This window comes from Gadus macrocephalus, chromosome 10 (genome assembly GCF_031168955.1).
Source record: "Gadus macrocephalus chromosome 10, ASM3116895v1".
Lineage (NCBI taxonomy): Eukaryota > Metazoa > Chordata > Actinopteri > Gadiformes > Gadidae > Gadus > Gadus macrocephalus.
Window position 1 is genome coordinate 663,222 of NC_082391.1, and position 17,709 is coordinate 680,930.

The following is a 17,709-nucleotide window of genomic DNA, read 5'->3' on the forward strand; positions in this document are numbered from 1 at the left end:
CGACGCCTTGATTCCAGACGCAAGAGAAACATAAATCAAGTCCTGTGCAAATAAAACTGCCTCACAGAACTTTGATGAGCATTTTGAGCCGCGTAAAAGCCATTTCCGATAGTTATCTTCAGAGAGGATATGAAACTCTCATCTCCTCCACCCACCTCCTCCTCCGCCTCCTCCTCTTTGCACCGCAGCGTTTTCAGTCATCTATCTGACGCCTGGCAAGTAAAAGAAAAAATGTAAAAGCGCACACAAAGACAGAGAGAACAATGGATGTCTAGAGACGTCACCGCTGGACCTGTCATTAAGGGAGAATGAAAGATCACTAATGGCTTCTGCAATTAGGGACGGTTTGCCAGCCTAGTCGGTGCTCCACCGTGACTGGAGCAGATCGGAGAGGTCGCTTCACAACTATTATTCGTCTCCCTCTGGTTTTTCTTTTTTCGAAATGAAAATCGTTAAATATTTTATTAATGACTTCACAAATGATAAGAAGCCCTCATCTGACGTGCTGTCGCTGTTAATCGCCTTGACATGACCTCAGCGCTGTGCGCCGCTCATTACTTTTAATCTACAGTGTCTTTTTAATTCATCACGCCCCCGCACCTCAAGTCATACAAACACACACGCACACACACACACACACACACACACACACGCACACACACACACACACACACACACACACACACACACACACACACACACACACACACACACACACACACACACACACACACACACACACACACACACACACTATAAACGCTCACAGATAAACACTAAATAAGCCTACAGACAAGACACATGCAACAGAAGTTCACTTGCATGTTCAGCATTAACACGCAACACCACACATTGTTGAGATACACCTACGCAGCATTAGCAAATGGTGTCTTAATTCAACTCGGCAATGACGTATAGGTCATAGAGCTAGATGTTTGAAGATAAAATGTAATAATATTCATAATTCATCATAATCATAAATTAACCCTGCTGTGGGAGTCAGAATGCAGTCAGCTCTCCAAGGATAAGTCTTGACATGGATCTTCGCAAACAAGCTGTAGTGGGTAGCACTGTGAATCTAGCTTAACCCTGACCAACTAAACACTTTTTTAACATGCTAATGTAATATTCTTGAATATATTGAATTGTTGGTTTGGTGGTTTAATGTTCAGCGTCAAACTACCTTAATCAGCCAATCAGAATGTCTCACAATGATCCGCATTCCAAGATTCCGGTCTGAATGACATCCAGGAAGAGGGAAAAAGATGGAGGGAACGATAAATCTGAAAAAGAATGTGAGAGAAACTATGGAGAATGACAACATTAAGATATTGTGAGTGAAAAATTATGGAGCAATCCAGAAAATCTAAAGAGGGGAAGGGGGAAAAGACTGGGAGGATGAGAACATCTAAAAGAGAGTGAGAGAAAAATATGGAAATTGAGAAAACCTTAAGAGAAAACTATGGAGGGTACTACAACTTTGAAAGAGGAGAGACATCAAAAATGGAATGAAGAGGAAATCAAGAAAAGAGAATGAAAGAAAAGCTGGAGGATGAGGAAATGGAGACAAAGAAAAATGAGATAATTAGAAAATAGAGTGAAACAATGGGATAGAGGAACTAAATAGATTCAGTGAGAAAAAAAAACATAGTGTGAATAAAATCAAAGAAATAAAGTAAACCTGAATTAAATGTATTTTTAACAGGAAATATAATGCTGTTTAAATCTTTCAGAACTCATGTTCTCAACTTATCTGCCAATGGTGTTGAGGTTTTGGCCTCCTTTAAAACCAAGAGCCTTGTTGTAAATATTAACATTTTCTGCCAGAAGATGGTGCTGTTCTCAAAGTAATTCTTATTTGGTGTAGTTTTTAATTTCTGACGGGTTAACTGAATTGCTGCAACTTTATTCTTCATATTTGAGTTAATTATCGTTTTCAATTTGTCCATTAGAAATTATGAACAGAGAACTGATGACCAGAACATGTCTAATGTTTATGAACTGCCAACACTAATAAGGTTCAAAGCATGAAGGAATATTTATTTTCATAAATTCGTCGTTGCCAGTCGTAATATTTTCTCTGCAGTTCTTTTTTGTAATTCTCTCGTGCGTTTTAAGGAAAAACGGCGTAGGCATACAAACAAATGATCACAACAAACATATTCAGTTAAATCATTTCCAGAATGTATACACAATGAATTTACAAAGTGCTTATTTTTTTATACATAGAGAAATAGGACATTGAAAACATCCTAAAAAATTAGCTTGGCCCATTTTAACAGAAAAATAAATCCCTTAAATGAACCTCCCAATCCATCAGTAGGCCTATATTGGAACAGAACACATATATGGAACAGAACACATCCATTATAATTTTTTGTTGTTTTAACAGTTTTAACTTCACCGCAGACAAAAGGGACATTTCCTCTATGCTGAGTTCATTTATTAAATCGTGTAGATCCTTATTTAACGGACAATACAAAACGGAATATAACAGAAGAACCCTTGTCTCTCCCTTTTCCAGAATCTTCGAGACGTCTCTGGGCGGAAGACATAGGAGGTCAAAGAAACCTGGTCACATGATGCAGATGACCCACATTCCACCCTTCATCACAGGAGGTCCTCACTCATTCATCTAAACATCTCACATTCTAGCAAAAAATGAAAAAGTTGAATATTTACAGTTGTGGATGCCGGCGGCCATCTTGTGATGCGTTAACGCAGCCACAGCCAGTTAGCTAGAATGCTACCAGGCCGCCGCCGTAGTCAGACATACAGGACATATATGTGCCACTTCCCTTGAGGTTTCTGGGCGGCGTCTAGTCTAGTGGTAGCTGAACCCTGACGACGGCTCCCCGGCAGCGCCTGCAGCGCCCCTCCCGCCGCCGCCGCCGCCGTCGAGCCCCATCGAGCGGCGGTAGGCGGCCGACAGCCTGTAGAGGAGTGCGGGGGAGGGGCTTGTCTGGGCGTCGGCCTTCTGGGTCATGAGCATCTCAAAGAGGGTGCTGACCTCCGACAGCAGGGCCCCGCCCAGGGGGCCGTCCTTCTCCGGCGTCTTGCCGAAGGTGGAGAAGGAGGAGGCGGGGTCGAGCCCGCCCGGGGGCGTGTCAGGGGAGTCCGGGGCCGGCGGGGCGCCGGGGACGAACATGTTGTCATGGTAATCGGCAGAGAGGGGGAGCGAGAGGCGGGCCACCCAGGCAGGGTCCAGGTCAGCGAAGATGTCGTCTGGAGAGAGACAGAGACGAGGTCGAGGGATTTAGGCCCAATCCCATTTCTACCCCTTACCCCTTCCCCTTACCCCTTCAAAACAAGGGGGAGGGGGAAGGGGTAGAAATGGGATTGGGCCATAAACTCACAATAAGGAAGGAGAGAGCGATTGATTGAGGAAGAGAGCGAGAGACAAATTGTGAGAGAGAGACATTTGATTTTTACTCAAAATGAAAGAGGAAGTAGAGAGAGACGGACTAAGAGGATAGAGGTGAAGGAAAGGTGTGTCCGGGGGGTAGGAGGATGGAGGAGAAGCTGATAAAGAGAGAGAGACGAGACAGAGAGCGAGGGATGACACAGCAGAGGACCAGATGGTACGTGTACGTGGGCACTTGTAGCTGTGTGTTTATACGCCAACACTCACGTTGCACACACACGGTGGAGGTATTCCCGTCACCTTGCACGCGCGCAGGCAAACACACGCACAAACATATTCATGCACACCGGAACAAACACAACAATCTCTCGCGCATCCGTATGCAGGTAAACATGCTGATATGATCAAGTTGTGTACAGGAACAGGGATTCATCTCAATCTCCCTTCCCCTCCACCCCCCAACCGCTTCAACACTGGCAGAACAAGGTCAAGGCCCCGCTGAGAGCCGGCGATCATGGGGCTCTTTGGCGGGGAGCCAGACAGGAAGAGGAAACAGCAGAGGGACCTTTATCGGGCTGCCCCTGTCAACAAGTCCTTCCTCGTCTTCCCACTGTTTCCAGGAGCCGGGCGCGGAGGAGAGCGCTCGCCGCACGTGCACACCTGCCAGACCACGTGCACGCCCCGCCACACCACGTGCACACCCGCCACACCACGTGCACACACACCACACGTCGACTGTCTGCGACAGCCCCGCTCCGAGCACCGCCACAAACATCCCAGGCATTTCAGAACCTCAAAGACAGCCAGATGGATTTCAGAGTAGTGAAGAGGCAATGGACATAAAGTGAAAAGATGAACGCTTTAAGACTGAACAGAAATACGCACTCATCTTCTTCCAGAATTATCCGAAGGGCAAGAACAAGTATAATAATTCTGTCCCGGAGAACAGTGAAAGTTCAAATATGCGTAAAAAATACAACGTTTAACCATTAATTAAAAAGAGACCTTCGAGCCTTCAAAGAGCAGATTAGGTTTATGGCTAACGAAGGCCTACCTGTAGACCCTACCCTACCCTAGGCCTACCCTAACCCTAACCCTAACCCTGAACATTGGGGTATGAACCAAGAACATTAGACTGGCCGTCATACAAATCCCAACCACTAGGTCAACATCCCCCATCATGAATACGAAACAAAAAGAGAGTTTGATGCCTTTTGTTCATCGATAAGCAGCCTCTTTTGCGTTATAGGTGCCTGGGCCGGGGTTGAGAGCCAGCCAGATACGCCAGATGTGCGGTATCTCCCTGGAGGAGGGGCGCTGTGAGTGTTGTGGCGCTGCCAGCGTGTTTCTCCTCTCTGTGTCTCAGAGGTCTAAAGTGATTAGAGGGCGGCTCTCAGAGCTCCGGAGTCAAGCTCATCAGGCAGCCTTTCATCTCAACACGGCCACACAAAGCGCATTACAGCCTACACACACACACACACACACACACACACACACACACACACACACACACACACACACACACACACACACACACACACACACACACACACACACACACACACACACACACACACACACACACACACACAGCACACAAACACAGATCCAGATTCCAAAGTGGATAACAGCCTACAGACAAACACATACTTTCATGCACTTAACTGATACATATATGTCGATACAGATATCACACAGGGCATTACAGCCTTCTCATACACACATATGTATGTATGTATGTAACCTGTTTCTAACAGACCTGTTAGAGACAGGTTCCAGCCTCGCTGGATCAAAGCATCTCCCGACACCAGACACGTTGGAAAACTAGAACACCATGACAACTCACCCCGTCATCTACACTACTTTATCACTCTCTCTCACATACCCTCACCTTCGAGTCTCTCTCTATCCCGGTCTCCTTTTCACAAACACTCTCACCTCCCACCTCCCACATGGGCTCCATTTCCATCACACACTAACAGTTACCTTCCAGCCGACTCTGGTCTGTGACATGTATGTTTACTGTACATGTGTCCATCACGGTAACATGCGGGGATGTAGACGTGATAAAGCTACTGGGTCAAGTTATCATAGAGTAACTATAGTGGTTAGGAGAAGAGGAGAGAAAGATGAGAAGAGAATAGGAGAGACGGCTGAGTGGAGGGAAGAAAAGAGGATGAGAAACGATTGCTCTTCTCACAGATTCCTGTGACAGTCTAGTCTGCAGGGTCTGTACAGTGACAGTTAAACCTGCAGGTCAGAGGTGACTCACACATGACACACACATACACACACACACACACACTAACCAGCCACAAACACACCCATATATATATGTATACACACACACACACATACCAACCACACACACACACACACACACACCCATATATATACACACACAAACAAACACACACATATACACCAACCAACCACAAACACACCCATATATATATATGTATACACACACATACCAACCACACACACACACACACACACACATACCAACCACACACACACCCATATATATACACACACAAACAAACACACACATATACACCAACCAACCACAAACACACCCATATATTTTATATATATATATAAATAAACACACACACACACACACACACAAATCTAGCCACACATGAATACGTTTGTCTATATATTACCGCTGCACACACACATTTACCTCCACTCACACACACACACACACACACACACACACACACACACACACACACACACACACACACACACACACACACACACACACACACACACACACACACACACACACACACACACACACACACACGGCCTGCCCCCCCCCCACCCACACACAGCGCTCTGGTGTCTGTTGAGAGACGAGGGAACATGAGCCGGTCCCAGGCAGGGAGAGCAGAAAGCCCCCGTCCCTCGCCCAGGGTCTCTCGCCGCACAGCTTTTATCTCCCAACAAAGAACCGCCCTCGGTATGCCGCTCTCACCACAACAGCAGGAAACACACACACACAGCTACACACAGACACGCAACAACACAAAGGCAGAACATAAACGTGCATATCTCTACGTCCACATTTATATACACAAAGCCACATACATACATGTTACACAAAAGGACACATACGCATAACTACACAGGCACACATGTATATATACGTGTGTATATATACACGTGTATGCCTGTGTGTGGTGTGTTGTATTGTACCAGTAATGGTGTGTTGTGCAGTATCTAACAGTAATGGGGATAGTAAAGTGTTGTGTAGTATACCAGTAGTGTGAATGTGTGTAATATTGTACCAGCAGTGTGGATGTGTGAAGTGTTGTGTATATATCGTACCAGTGGTGTGGATATGTGTGGATGTGTGTGGTACTGTACCAGTCGTGTGGATGTGTGTAGGGGTGTGTGGTACTGTACCAGTAGTGTGGATGTGTGTAACATACCTGTAGTGTGGATGTGTGTAGGGGTGTGTGGTACATACCAGTAGTGTGGATGTGTGTAGGGGTGTGTGGTACATACCTGTAGTGTGGATGTGTGTAGGGGTGTGTGGTACATACCAGTAGTGTGGATGTGTGTGCAGGAGCCTTCCTCCTGGTCGGGGGAGTCCCTCCCGGCCTCCCAGTCCACGTCGCCGGCCTCGCTCTCCCCGTGCCCGCTGTCCTTGGTGCTCTGCCAGTCCTGGCAGTCCGGACCTCCGTATCTACGGCCAGACGAACACACAGGAAGAGCACTGAGCAACGCCCAGGGCCTCGTACAGCATCACCTCCAGGAGCAACGCCCAGGGCCTCATACAGCCCTACCTCCAGGAGCAACGCCCAGGGCCTCATACAGCATCACCTCCAGGAGCAACGCCCAGGGCCTCATACAGCATCACCTCCAGGAGCAACGCCCAGGGCCTCATACAGCATCACCTCCAGGAGCAACGCCCAGGGCCTCATACAGCCCTACCTCCAGGAGCAACGCCCAGGGCCTCATACAGCCCTACCTCCAGGAGCAACGCCCAGGGCCTCATACAGCATCACCTCCAGGAGCAACGCCCAGGGCCTCATACAGCATCACCTCCAGGAGCAACGCCCAGGGCCTCATACAGCCCTACCTCCAGGAGCAACGCCCAGGGCCTCATACAGCATCACCTCCAGGAGCAACGCCCAGGGCCTCATACAGCATCACCTCCAGGAGCAACGCCCAGGGCCTCATACAGCCCTACCTCCAGGAGCAACGCCCAGGGCCTCATACAGCATCACCTCCAGGAGCAACGCCCAGGGCCTCATACAGCATCACCTCCAGGAGCAACGCCCAGGGCCTCATACAGCCCTACCTCCAGGAGCAACGCCCAGGGCCTCATACAGCATCACCTCCAGGAGCAACGCCCAGGGCCTCATACAGCAGGGTTGTGGGGCTTGGATCTGTCTCTGAGACTCTGACTCTCTCTGACGCTCATGAACATGGGATATTTATTTAGTTTATTTCTGTTTAAAACGTAGGAACCAGAGAACGATTGAGGCACTTGTGTTAATAAAACAGTGCGGTGTATTGTAGCGTTTTGCTACCAGTGGTGTCGTTGTCGATACACACACACACACACGTCCCCAGGCTTGGTGGCAGGTTGTAACAAGAGGCTGCATGTGAGGTCACTAACAGGTGAAGGCAGGAGGTGACACATGTGTACGATTACCCCGAAGGGAGCCATGACTCAAGCCAAACCCCTGAACAGTCACACACACACACAAACACATACACACACTCACACACACACACACACACACACGCACGCACACACAAGCACAGACACACAGACACACAGAAATATGCACACACACACACACACACACACACACACACACACACACACACACACACACACACACACACACACACACACACACACACACACGCACAAACAAGCACAGACACACACACACACACACACACACACACACACACACACACACACACAGAAATACGCACACACAAACACATACACACACACGCACACACACAGACATACACAACCCAAAATGGAGACAGGAAGGCAAGCAAGACAGTATATGGAATTACAGTCAGCCGGGATATAATTAGAGTCAAATATGCATATTCAAACACACATACACAAACACTCCAAGATAGAGGAACAAAAACCGAACGGGCGCTGGCACAAACAAATCCAGGTACCAGGCACCACACACAGACATACACACTCACAAACACACTCACACGTGTGCTCGTCTTGGATTCATGTGGCTCATTTCCGCCGGGAGTTGAGCTACTTCCTGTTTGCAAAACAAACTTCACTCAGTTCCTCTGGCGTCACGAGTGTCTGTTGTGTTGTTTTGGTTTTTCTCGCCTGTCTTAATTGTCTTTGCAAGATGAGTCTTTCACCTGTGACTATTTTAATCCAACCGACGTTGCTTCTTGGCGTGGATCGTAGAGGGAGAGGAAGAGAGAGAGAGCGGGATGTAGGGAGAGAGAGAGGGCTGTCTGCCAGCGGTTTGTACTGAAGGTCAGGCTGTCAGAGAAACTTAGGTTTTGATCAGGAGAGCTAGGAAGGAGGAGAAGCAGCATTTAGTGAAAAGAAAAGATCAAGAAAGGAAGAAAGAAGGAAGCAAGGATGTGTTTTGCCACTATTCTTTGTTCCTCCTGGAGACAAACCTAGCAACACACAGCAACTGAAATGCCTGCCGGGCTATGGTGGGCATTTCAATTGCTGTATGTTGTTTGATTGGTATGATTGTTGGTTTGTGTATGGGCAAGAACTGTTGTGATGCAATGCGCCAGCTTAACTACAGGCAACAATTTAAATAATTGGTAACATTTAAGTAAATAACAATAATTCACATTTTCTCATCAAGAAAGCCTTTACAATCAACCCATTCATAATCAAGTAAGAATTATTATTAAATGTGTGCAGTTTAAAATTTGTGTTTTCTACATTTGACCAATGCATACTCAATGCTTCATATTATTTTATATTTTATGTTTTTTTCTTGTGTTGACGTTTACTTAAAGTGGAAATCTCAAATAGTTAATGTGAAAATGATATGTTAAATAATGTATCTATCACGAGGTATGAGAACACAATGCTGATCGAGCCTTTGTGCCCACTGATGAAAGCCCCTGCACTCGCAGTATTATGAATATTAGGAAGAGGGTGGGGCTGTCCGCATCGTTGGGATCTGTGAGAACAATTACCTCTTATAGCCGAAGGTGTCTCCGAAGAGGACAAAAGAACGCCACTTGCCCATGTTTGTAGTTTATTTCTTTGAATGAAGTTTGTTCGTTTACCTGCCGGCACGGTGAGAGTACTTGTTGCCACGGAAATTTGGCCTGGGCTGCAGCTGTCCTTGGTGGAGGAGGGAGAGGAGCTGGGAGATCTGCTGGGAGGAGGGGAAGAGGAGGGGCAGATGAGGAGGAGAGGAGGAGGAGGAGGAGAAGAGGAGGAGGAGAGGAGGAGAAGAGGAGAGGAGGAGGAGGAGGAGGAGGAGGAGGAGGAGGAGGAGGAGGAGGAGGAGAAGAGGAGAGGAGGAGGAGAGGAGGGGAGAGGAGGGGCAGATGAGGAGGAGAGGAGGAGGAGGAGGAGGAGGAGGAGGAGGAGGAGAGGAGAAGGAGAAGAGGAGGAGGAGAAGAGGAGGAGGAGAGGAGGGGCAGATGAGGAGGAGGAGAAGGAGAGGAGGGGCAGATGAGGAGGAGAGGAGGAGGAGGAGAGGAGGAGGAGGAGGAGAGGAGGAGGAGAAGAGGAGGAGGAGGAGAAGAGGAGGAGAGGAGAGGAGGAGGAGAAGAGGAGAGGAGAGGAGGAGGAGGAGGAGGAGAGGAGAAGGAGAAGAGGAGGAGGAGAAGAGGAGGAGAGGAGGAGGAGGAGGAGAGGAGGGGCAGATGAGGAGGAGGAGAGGAGGAGGGGAAGAGGAGGAGGAGGAGAGGAGAAGGAGAAGAGGAGGAGAGGAGAAGAGGAGGGGAGAGGAGGAGGAAGAGGAGGAGGAGGAGGAGAGGAGAAGGAGAAGAGGAGGGGAGAGGAGGAGGAGGAGGAGAAGAGGAGGAGGAGAGGAGGAGGAGGAGGAGGAGGAGAGGAGGGGCAGATGAGGAGGAGGAGAGGAGGAGGGGAGGAGGAGGAGGAGAGGAGGGGCAGATTGAGGAGGAGAGGAGGAGGAGGAGAGGAGAAGGAGAAGAGGAGGAGGAGGAGAAGAGGAGGAGAGGAGAGGAGGAGGAGGAGAAGAGGAGAGGAGAGGAGGAGGAGAGGAGGGGCAGATGAGGAGGAGAGGAGGAGGAGGAGGAGGAGGAGGAGAGGAGAAGGAGAAGAGGAGGAGGAGGAGAGGAGGGGCAGATGAGGAGGAGGAGAAGGAGAGGAGGGGCAGATGAGGAGGAGGAGAGGAGGAGGAGGAGGAGAGGAGAGGAGGAGGAGAAGAAGAGGAGGAGGAGAGGAGGGGCAGATTGAGGAGGAGAAGAGGAGGAGGAGAGGAGAGGAGGAGGAGAAGAGGAGGAGAAGAAGAGGAGGAGGAGAGGAGGGGCAGATTGAGGAGGAGAAGAGGAGGAGGAGAAGAGGAGGAGGAGAGGAGGGGCAGATGAGGAGGAGGAGAGGAGGAGGAGAAGAGGAGGAGAAGAGGAGGAGAGGAGGGGCAGATGAGGAGGAGAGGAGGAGGAGAAGAGGAGGAGAAGAGGAGGAGGAGAGGAGGTGCAGATGAGGAGGAGAGGAGGAGGAGGAGAGGAGGTGCAGATGAGGAGGAGAGGAGGAGGAGGAGAGGAGGAGAGGCGGAGAGGGGCAGGGGGGAGGTGGAGAGAGGAGGTAGGGAGGAGAGGAAAGGGGGGGAAAGGGGAGACAGGAAGGGAGAGGAGAATTTAAATACAAAAGTATTGATTAGAGGAAACATAAATAAATAGTTCTTTCAATTTTGGATCAATCCAGTTCAGTTCACTTCAAAACAATCCAAAGTATTCTATTTCCAACTTCGCTCAGTCCAAATCCACCCCTCCTCCTCCTCCCCCTGATTGACAGGCGTTGATTGATGGCTCCCCGGGAGCTTGAGTGATAAGACAGGTGGTTGGTTCTCCGGTGTGTGTCTGTTGACGTAATGCTCCGTTCAGCCTCACTCCGCCGCCCCCCTGCCGTGACGCCACACGACTGACAGACACTAATGGCCTCCACCACCTTTAATGTGCCAAACTAACCCCTCATGCCAACACCGCCTGTTTAAACAACCCCCCTTAAGTACCGAGCCACGGTGAACCTCCGAGCAAACCCCCATTAGGGTTGTTTAGATCATTAGTGTCAGCCAGAGTGAGTGTGTGTGTGTGTGTGTGTGTGTGTGTGTGTGTGTGTGTGTGTGTGTGTGTGTGTGTGTGTGTGTGTGTGTGCATACGTGTGTGTGAGTGTGTGTTTGTATGGGTGTGTCTGTGTGTGTGTGTGTGTCTACATGCACATATGTGTTTGTGCGTGCGCGTGCGTGTGGATGTGTATGTGTGTGTATGTGTGTGTGTGCGTGTTTGTGGGAACGTGTGTATGTATATTAGTGCGTTTGTGCGCACACACACATATACACACACACATATACATACGCATGTACATACGTCCATATGGAAATCTGGCCGTATGTACGTATGTGTGTGTGTGTGTGTGTGTGTGTGTGTGATTGTGTGTGTTCTGTGCTAACAGAGGCAGGTGTAGAGTCAATAACTACAGGGTGTCAGTGTGAGAACCGCGCGCTGCCGTGTCTCTCAGTCTTGTGGCCCGGCTGACGGGGGGGCGGGGGGGACGACGACCCATAATGCTTTGTGCTGACGGCGCTGGGCTGTCACCGCGCACGGCCAGCGAGACAGGAAGTATTGACCGGAGGGGAAGGCAGGAGAGTCAGGGGAAAGCAACGCACTGCGTGTGTGTCTGTGCCGTTTATTTGTGTGCGTGTGCGAGTGCGCGCGTGCATGTGCGTGCGTGTGTGTGTGTACTTTAGCTATGACAGGAAGGGGTTTGTGCGTAACAGGCTATTCTTTTCTGTTTCCTCTTGCTGAGGTGCTCAGGAAGACGGCCAAATGTGTGTGTGGGCTTATGTATTAATGTGTGTGTGTGTGTGTGTGTGTGTGTGTGTGTGTGTGTGTGTGTGTGTGTGTGTGTGTGTGTGTGTGTGTGTGTGTGTGTGTGTGTGTGTGTGTGTGTGTGTGTGTGTGTGTGTGTGTGTGTGCCTGTATATGCATACATGTGTATGTGGTTGTATATATGTATGTGGGCTCCATTCCAACTATTTGTTGGCCTCTTCCTCATGAGTCCCTAGAGAGGAACCTCCAGTCCTCCAGACATTCAGCCAACTGGGAGCTGGAGCTGAGTGGGGGGGGGGCTTGATTGCAGACAGGGTGAGAGTGAGATTGTGTGAGAGTAGTTGGGTGTGGGGGAGAGGGAGGGTGGAGGTGAGGTGGTGGTGGTGGTGGAGGGCGGTGCCTTCCTGGTCTCCTGATTGCCCTCACATGAGGCGGTTGACCCTGGGCCCTCTGAACGGGGGCCTGAAGGAGAGACGTGTGTTTGGTGTGGCCAGCCCCGGAGAGCCTATGCTCCTACTGGCTGTCTCTGGTAGATAGAGGATGAAGTGTCTATAGTCGGTTGAGCATTTGACTACTTATGTTGTGGCGAAAAAGGAGTGGTCGTTCGGTCCGTTGGTCTATCTCTGTCCCCATTATGACCCGATTAAATAAACTTCAAAAGGCATAAACTAAAGGACATGATTGAATCAATCATCAGTTTTTAATCAGCTTATTTTAGCTCTGGGAATAAAGGGTGTATATTTGTATGTGTGTGAGTGTGTGTGTGTGTGTGTGTGTGTGTGTGTGTGTGTGTGTGTGTGTGTGTGTGTGTGTGTGTGTGTGTGTGTGTGTGTGTGTGTGTGTGTGTGTGTGTGTGTGTGTGTGTGTTAGCAAACGTGTGTGTATGTGCATGTCCACATCTAATAGCAGGAGGAAGTGCTGCTCTCTGAGGAAGCTTTAGAAGAGTTTAGCTGTGCCTCTGTGTTAGCTTACACATCACAGCTCATCGTCTGACCGCTGTAGCCTCAACCCGATATCTGATCTTTGCAGGGATGGAGGATTACTCTCTGACACAAAAACACCTGAGTAAACTTACTGAACACACACACACACACACACACACACACACACACACACACACACACACACACAGAGACTAACAATATGTAACCATAAAACACATAATATAACACTACACGGTGTATCAGTACAGATAAGGTGTCCTACCTGGACCTCCGGCGAAGCGGCAGAGAGCTCGATGTTGTCCCCGAAGGCGGCCATGGAGAGGCGCACCAGGTTCCTGAGCATGCGCTGATGCTCCGCCTCCCGCCTCCCCCCGCCCTCGAGGGCCTTCGGCCGGCGCAGGGTCGCCGTGGAGCTAGAGCACGACGCCGGCCCCGCCCCCTCCTCCTCCTCGCCCTCCCCCGGCCCCGCCCCCTCCGAGCGCCCGGGGCGCCTCAGGGTGCCGCCGTGCGACAGCGAGGAGGTGGAGGAGGACGGGTTCCTGGCCCGCCGCAGCGTGCGGTACGGAGTGGCCGGCGTGCGGGGGAGGGTTCCGTCCAACTCGAAGCCTCCCGGTTTGCGGAGCGTTCGGGCGTAGGAGGAGGGCGGCGGGGAGGAGTCCGCGTTGAGGTAGGTCAGAGAGCGGAGGCTGGTGTTGTTGGCCGACGGCGCCATGCTGTACTGTCGCTCCGTCTGCGGCTCCTCGGGCGCCGCGGGGGCCGGGCCGAGGGGCTGGGCCTCGCCGTCGCCCTCCGACGGGTCGTCTTTTCGGCCCCGGATGACGGGAATCAGCTGGATGTCCGACTTCCTGATGTTCTTCTGCGGGCGACGCGGGTGGCGGGTGTAGGTTGACTCCGCCTCCCGACAGTTGTAGGCCCGGTTGTCCCGTTTCTCGGGGCGGCAGAACGTGGTCACCAGAGCGATGGCTAGCATTAGCAGGAGGCAGGTCGCCCCGAGGCAGATGGCGATCATCATGGTGAAGCTGAGTTGCCTGCGGTTGCCGGCCCCCGAGTTCCTGAGGTGGTCTTTCAGGTTGATGAAGCTCACCTCCAGGGTCGCCTTGGTTACCAATCCAGGAGTACCCATGTCTGACACGGCCACGCCCACTGTAAACGTCTTCCCAATCAGCTCGGTGGCATTGGTGGTGTTCACGAAGAGCTGGCCCGTGGTGTTATCCAGCCAGAATAATCCATCGGGATTTCCATCGGCAATGAGGAAAGCGAGATCACCATTTGGCCCAGAATCTGGATCTTCCGCCTTGAGGACTGTAGCCAGGAACCCTACCACCCCTTCTCTGGCTGGTGGACTGATGGGAGAGGTGGTGGAACCTTCAGCCCCTTCATCGCCAAGTTCGATCACAATCTCGCCCTTGTCTGCGTTAACAGGCACGCTTAAATACGCCACCCCGTTTATGGCCATGGGCTCTTTGATGATGGGGTAGTTGTCGTTGATGTCTTCGATGTCGATGTTGACCGTGGCAGTGCTGGTGAGCGGAGGATAGCCCTGGTCCACGGCCTCCACGATAAAGGAGTAGTGGGCCGAATCCTCGTAGTCCAGCGACTTCTGTACGCTGACCGTGCCACTGGTCCGGTGGACGGAGAAGTATGCCGTTGACGATCCCAGCTCGTTTGACTCCCGCATGGAGTAGGACACCCTTCCACTAAGCTCCATGTCGACATCATGGGCCTCCACTTGGAGGGCCATGTATCCAATCACGTTGTTCTCCTGGAAAGAGGCTCTGTAGACGGGTTGAGTGAAGACAGGCGGGTTGTCATTCTCATCCTGAACATTGACGGTGAGGTGTTTCACGCAAGACAGTCGCGGGTCTCCATGATCCTTGGCAAGGAGACTGATGTTATACTGCATGTGCTTCTCTCTATCGAGGCTGCCGTTGGTGACAATCATGTAGTTGTCCCCATGGATCTTTTTCAGATGGAAGGGCCCTGATCCTTCCTGGATGAAGGCATTTACTTTGCCGTTGTCCCCTGAATCAGCGTCGGACACCATCACCAAGGCCAGGAAGGTGTCCCGAGGTGCTCCCTCACGGACCGTCGCGACGGGGGAGTCCGGAGGAGTCCAAGTGATGTGAATTCTCGGTGCATTATCGTTGATGTCCATCAGCTTGATCTGAAGCTTACAGTGGGAAGGGATGGCGTTGGGTCCTCGATCACGAGCCTGTATGTCCACTTCAAAAGAACGCCTGGCCTCGTAGTCCAGGGGTCCTTTCAGGGTCACAGACCCGGTTTCTTGATCAACGTCAAAGAGCTTCTGCACCTCAGGCGGGGCGTGCTTGCTCAGGGAGTACTCGACCTCCCCGTTGGCCCCCTGGTCCGGATCTGTGGCCTTCACGTTGACCACGATGGTACCATGCACCGTGTTCTCGGCAAGCTCTACGACGGGTTTGCAGTCCTCAAAGACGGGGCTGTTGTCATTGGAGTCCAGTATATTAACTCGGACCCTTGTAGTCCCAGACCGGGGTGGGACGCCTTCATCCCAGGCCGTCAGGGTTAGCTCAAAGGTGGCCTGCGCCTCTCTGTCCAGCTCCTTAATGACCACCAACTCAGCTTGTTTGGAGCCGCCCGGCCCCACCCTCACCTCAAGGGCAAAGTGCTGATTGTCGGACAGCGAGTAGGTCTGGAGCCCGTTGGGGCCGGCGTCGGGGTCCACCGCCCTGTCCAGGGGGATCCTCATCTGGAGGCTGGCGGTCTCCGAGATCTCCACTTCCTGCAGTTCTTCAGAGAAGGCGGGGCTGTGGTCGTTCAGATCCATCACCTCCACACGCACTCGCAGGAAGTCCATGGCGCCACCCTTCTTGTACAGGACACTGAAGCCCAGCTCGCAGAGGTCCGCCCCGCGACACAGCCTCTCGCGGTCCAGCCAACTGAGGGTCGTCACCTCCCCGTCCCGGCCGCTGACGGAGAAGGGAAGGGCTTCCCCGTGCTCCACCACCTGGAAGTGGTCCATCGGACCGCTGAAGCCGCGCTGACGCAGGTCGTCCAGCAGCCGGCCCACCCGCGTGCCGGCCGGCTGCTCCTCCCACAACCGGTACAGGATGGTGGAGGTGGCCGGGTCGGACGGGGAGTGGGCCTCGGAACCAAGGCCCAGGGCCAGCAGCAGTAGAACCGGCAGCATGGCCGAACAAGAGGTCACGGCTCCGACGGTCCGAGAGCTATTCACACATCTCCGGGATCGACTTTGAAAATAAGATTTGAAAACTGTTACAAACTAAATTTAAATTAATCTTTTCATGATGTTTTAAAGCATGTCAAAACAATATAAACGTGTGTACACAAATGTCAGAATAGCAAATTAAGATCTAACTAAGTATCTTCTATTCAATCCCATCTCTCAAAATGAAAAGATAAACAAACAACAAAAAGTTACCTCTGTATTGGAAAGATATCCTTCAGTCCAACCCCACGGTGATTACACAGAACATATCATTAAGAGTCCCTCCCGCTCCGTCTCCACGCTCAACACAAGAGTTGGGATCTAACTGGGAAAGTTTGGAAGCTGGATTCCACGCCAGGCCGCCGCCCCCCCGGCCAATCAGAGCTCGGGAGGGGGAGCTGGAGTATGCAAATGATTAAAGTGTGTGTGTACCCTCCGTGGTGCAGAGCAGCGCGACCCGGGGAAACTGATCGGTTGCCCAGACAGTTCTGGAGTGTGTTTAAGGTTATATGATAGCCCCTGGCTGTCACTTTAGCAGTAGTCTGCCCCTCCCCCCCTCTCTCTCTCTCTCTCTCTCTCTCTCTCTCTCTCTCTCTCTCTCTCTCTCTCTCTCTCTCTCTCTCTCTCTCTCTCTCTCTCTCTCTCTCTCTCTCTCTCTCTCTCTCTCTCTCTCTCTCTCTCTCTCTCTCTCTCTCTCTCTCTCTCTCTCTCGAATAATCACAACCTAAATCATTCTAAATGACTGTTATTGTGTGAGGTGGAGACTTGGAATCGAACAGACGGGCGAGAGTGCAGCTGTGTGCCTATAATCATTATAGAACATGTATTTTACGATTGGACATTAGTACAAAGTGTTAGGCATCTTGTATTTGAAGTGAACTGTCTATAGATTTCTATGGTATATTTACATCTTTCTTGTCTCTCTCTCACACTATTCTTTCACTCTCGTTTTCGTGTTTCACCGCCCTCCTCTCTCAACTCTCTCTCTCCCTTTATCTTAAGCTTGCTCTCTCTCTCCTTCCCTTACTCTCAAGATCGCTCTCTCTGTCTTCTTCTTCCCTCACATGTGCTTTGATTTCCCCCCATTCTCTCAGCACCTCTGACTCTCTTTCTCTCTCTCTCTCAACCCTCTCTCTCTCTGACGCTCTCTCGAACTATCTCACTTTGACTTGTTC

General features: G+C 50.9%; 1 protein-coding gene across 4 annotated transcripts; it reads right to left on the minus strand.

Moving 5' to 3' along the window:
• Positions 1 to 2,014: 2,014 nt before the first annotated feature.
• pcdh12 (protocadherin 12) lies at positions 2,015 to 17,032 on the minus strand. Of its 4 annotated transcripts, none has more exons than XM_060063819.1 (5): positions 16,748 to 17,020; positions 13,589 to 16,556; positions 9,647 to 9,735; positions 6,922 to 7,064; positions 2,015 to 3,225 (listed from the first exon to the last, which is right to left on the minus strand). In XM_060063819.1, the coding sequence occupies exons 2-5, from the start codon at positions 16,493 to 16,495 to the stop codon at positions 2,825 to 2,827; spliced, it is 3,540 nt and encodes a 1,179-aa protein (XP_059919802.1). In that variant the 5' UTR covers positions 16,496 to 16,556; positions 16,748 to 17,020; the 3' UTR covers positions 2,015 to 2,824. The 4 variants fall into 4 exon arrangements, with proteins under 4 accessions (XP_059919802.1, XP_059919800.1, XP_059919804.1 ...); XM_060063817.1 differs by having other exon boundaries at positions 9,647 to 9,738; positions 16,748 to 17,015; XM_060063821.1 differs by lacking the exons at positions 2,015 to 3,225; positions 6,922 to 7,064 and adding an exon at positions 8,412 to 8,903 and having other exon boundaries at positions 16,748 to 17,032.
• Positions 17,033 to 17,709: the final 677 nt, after the last annotated feature.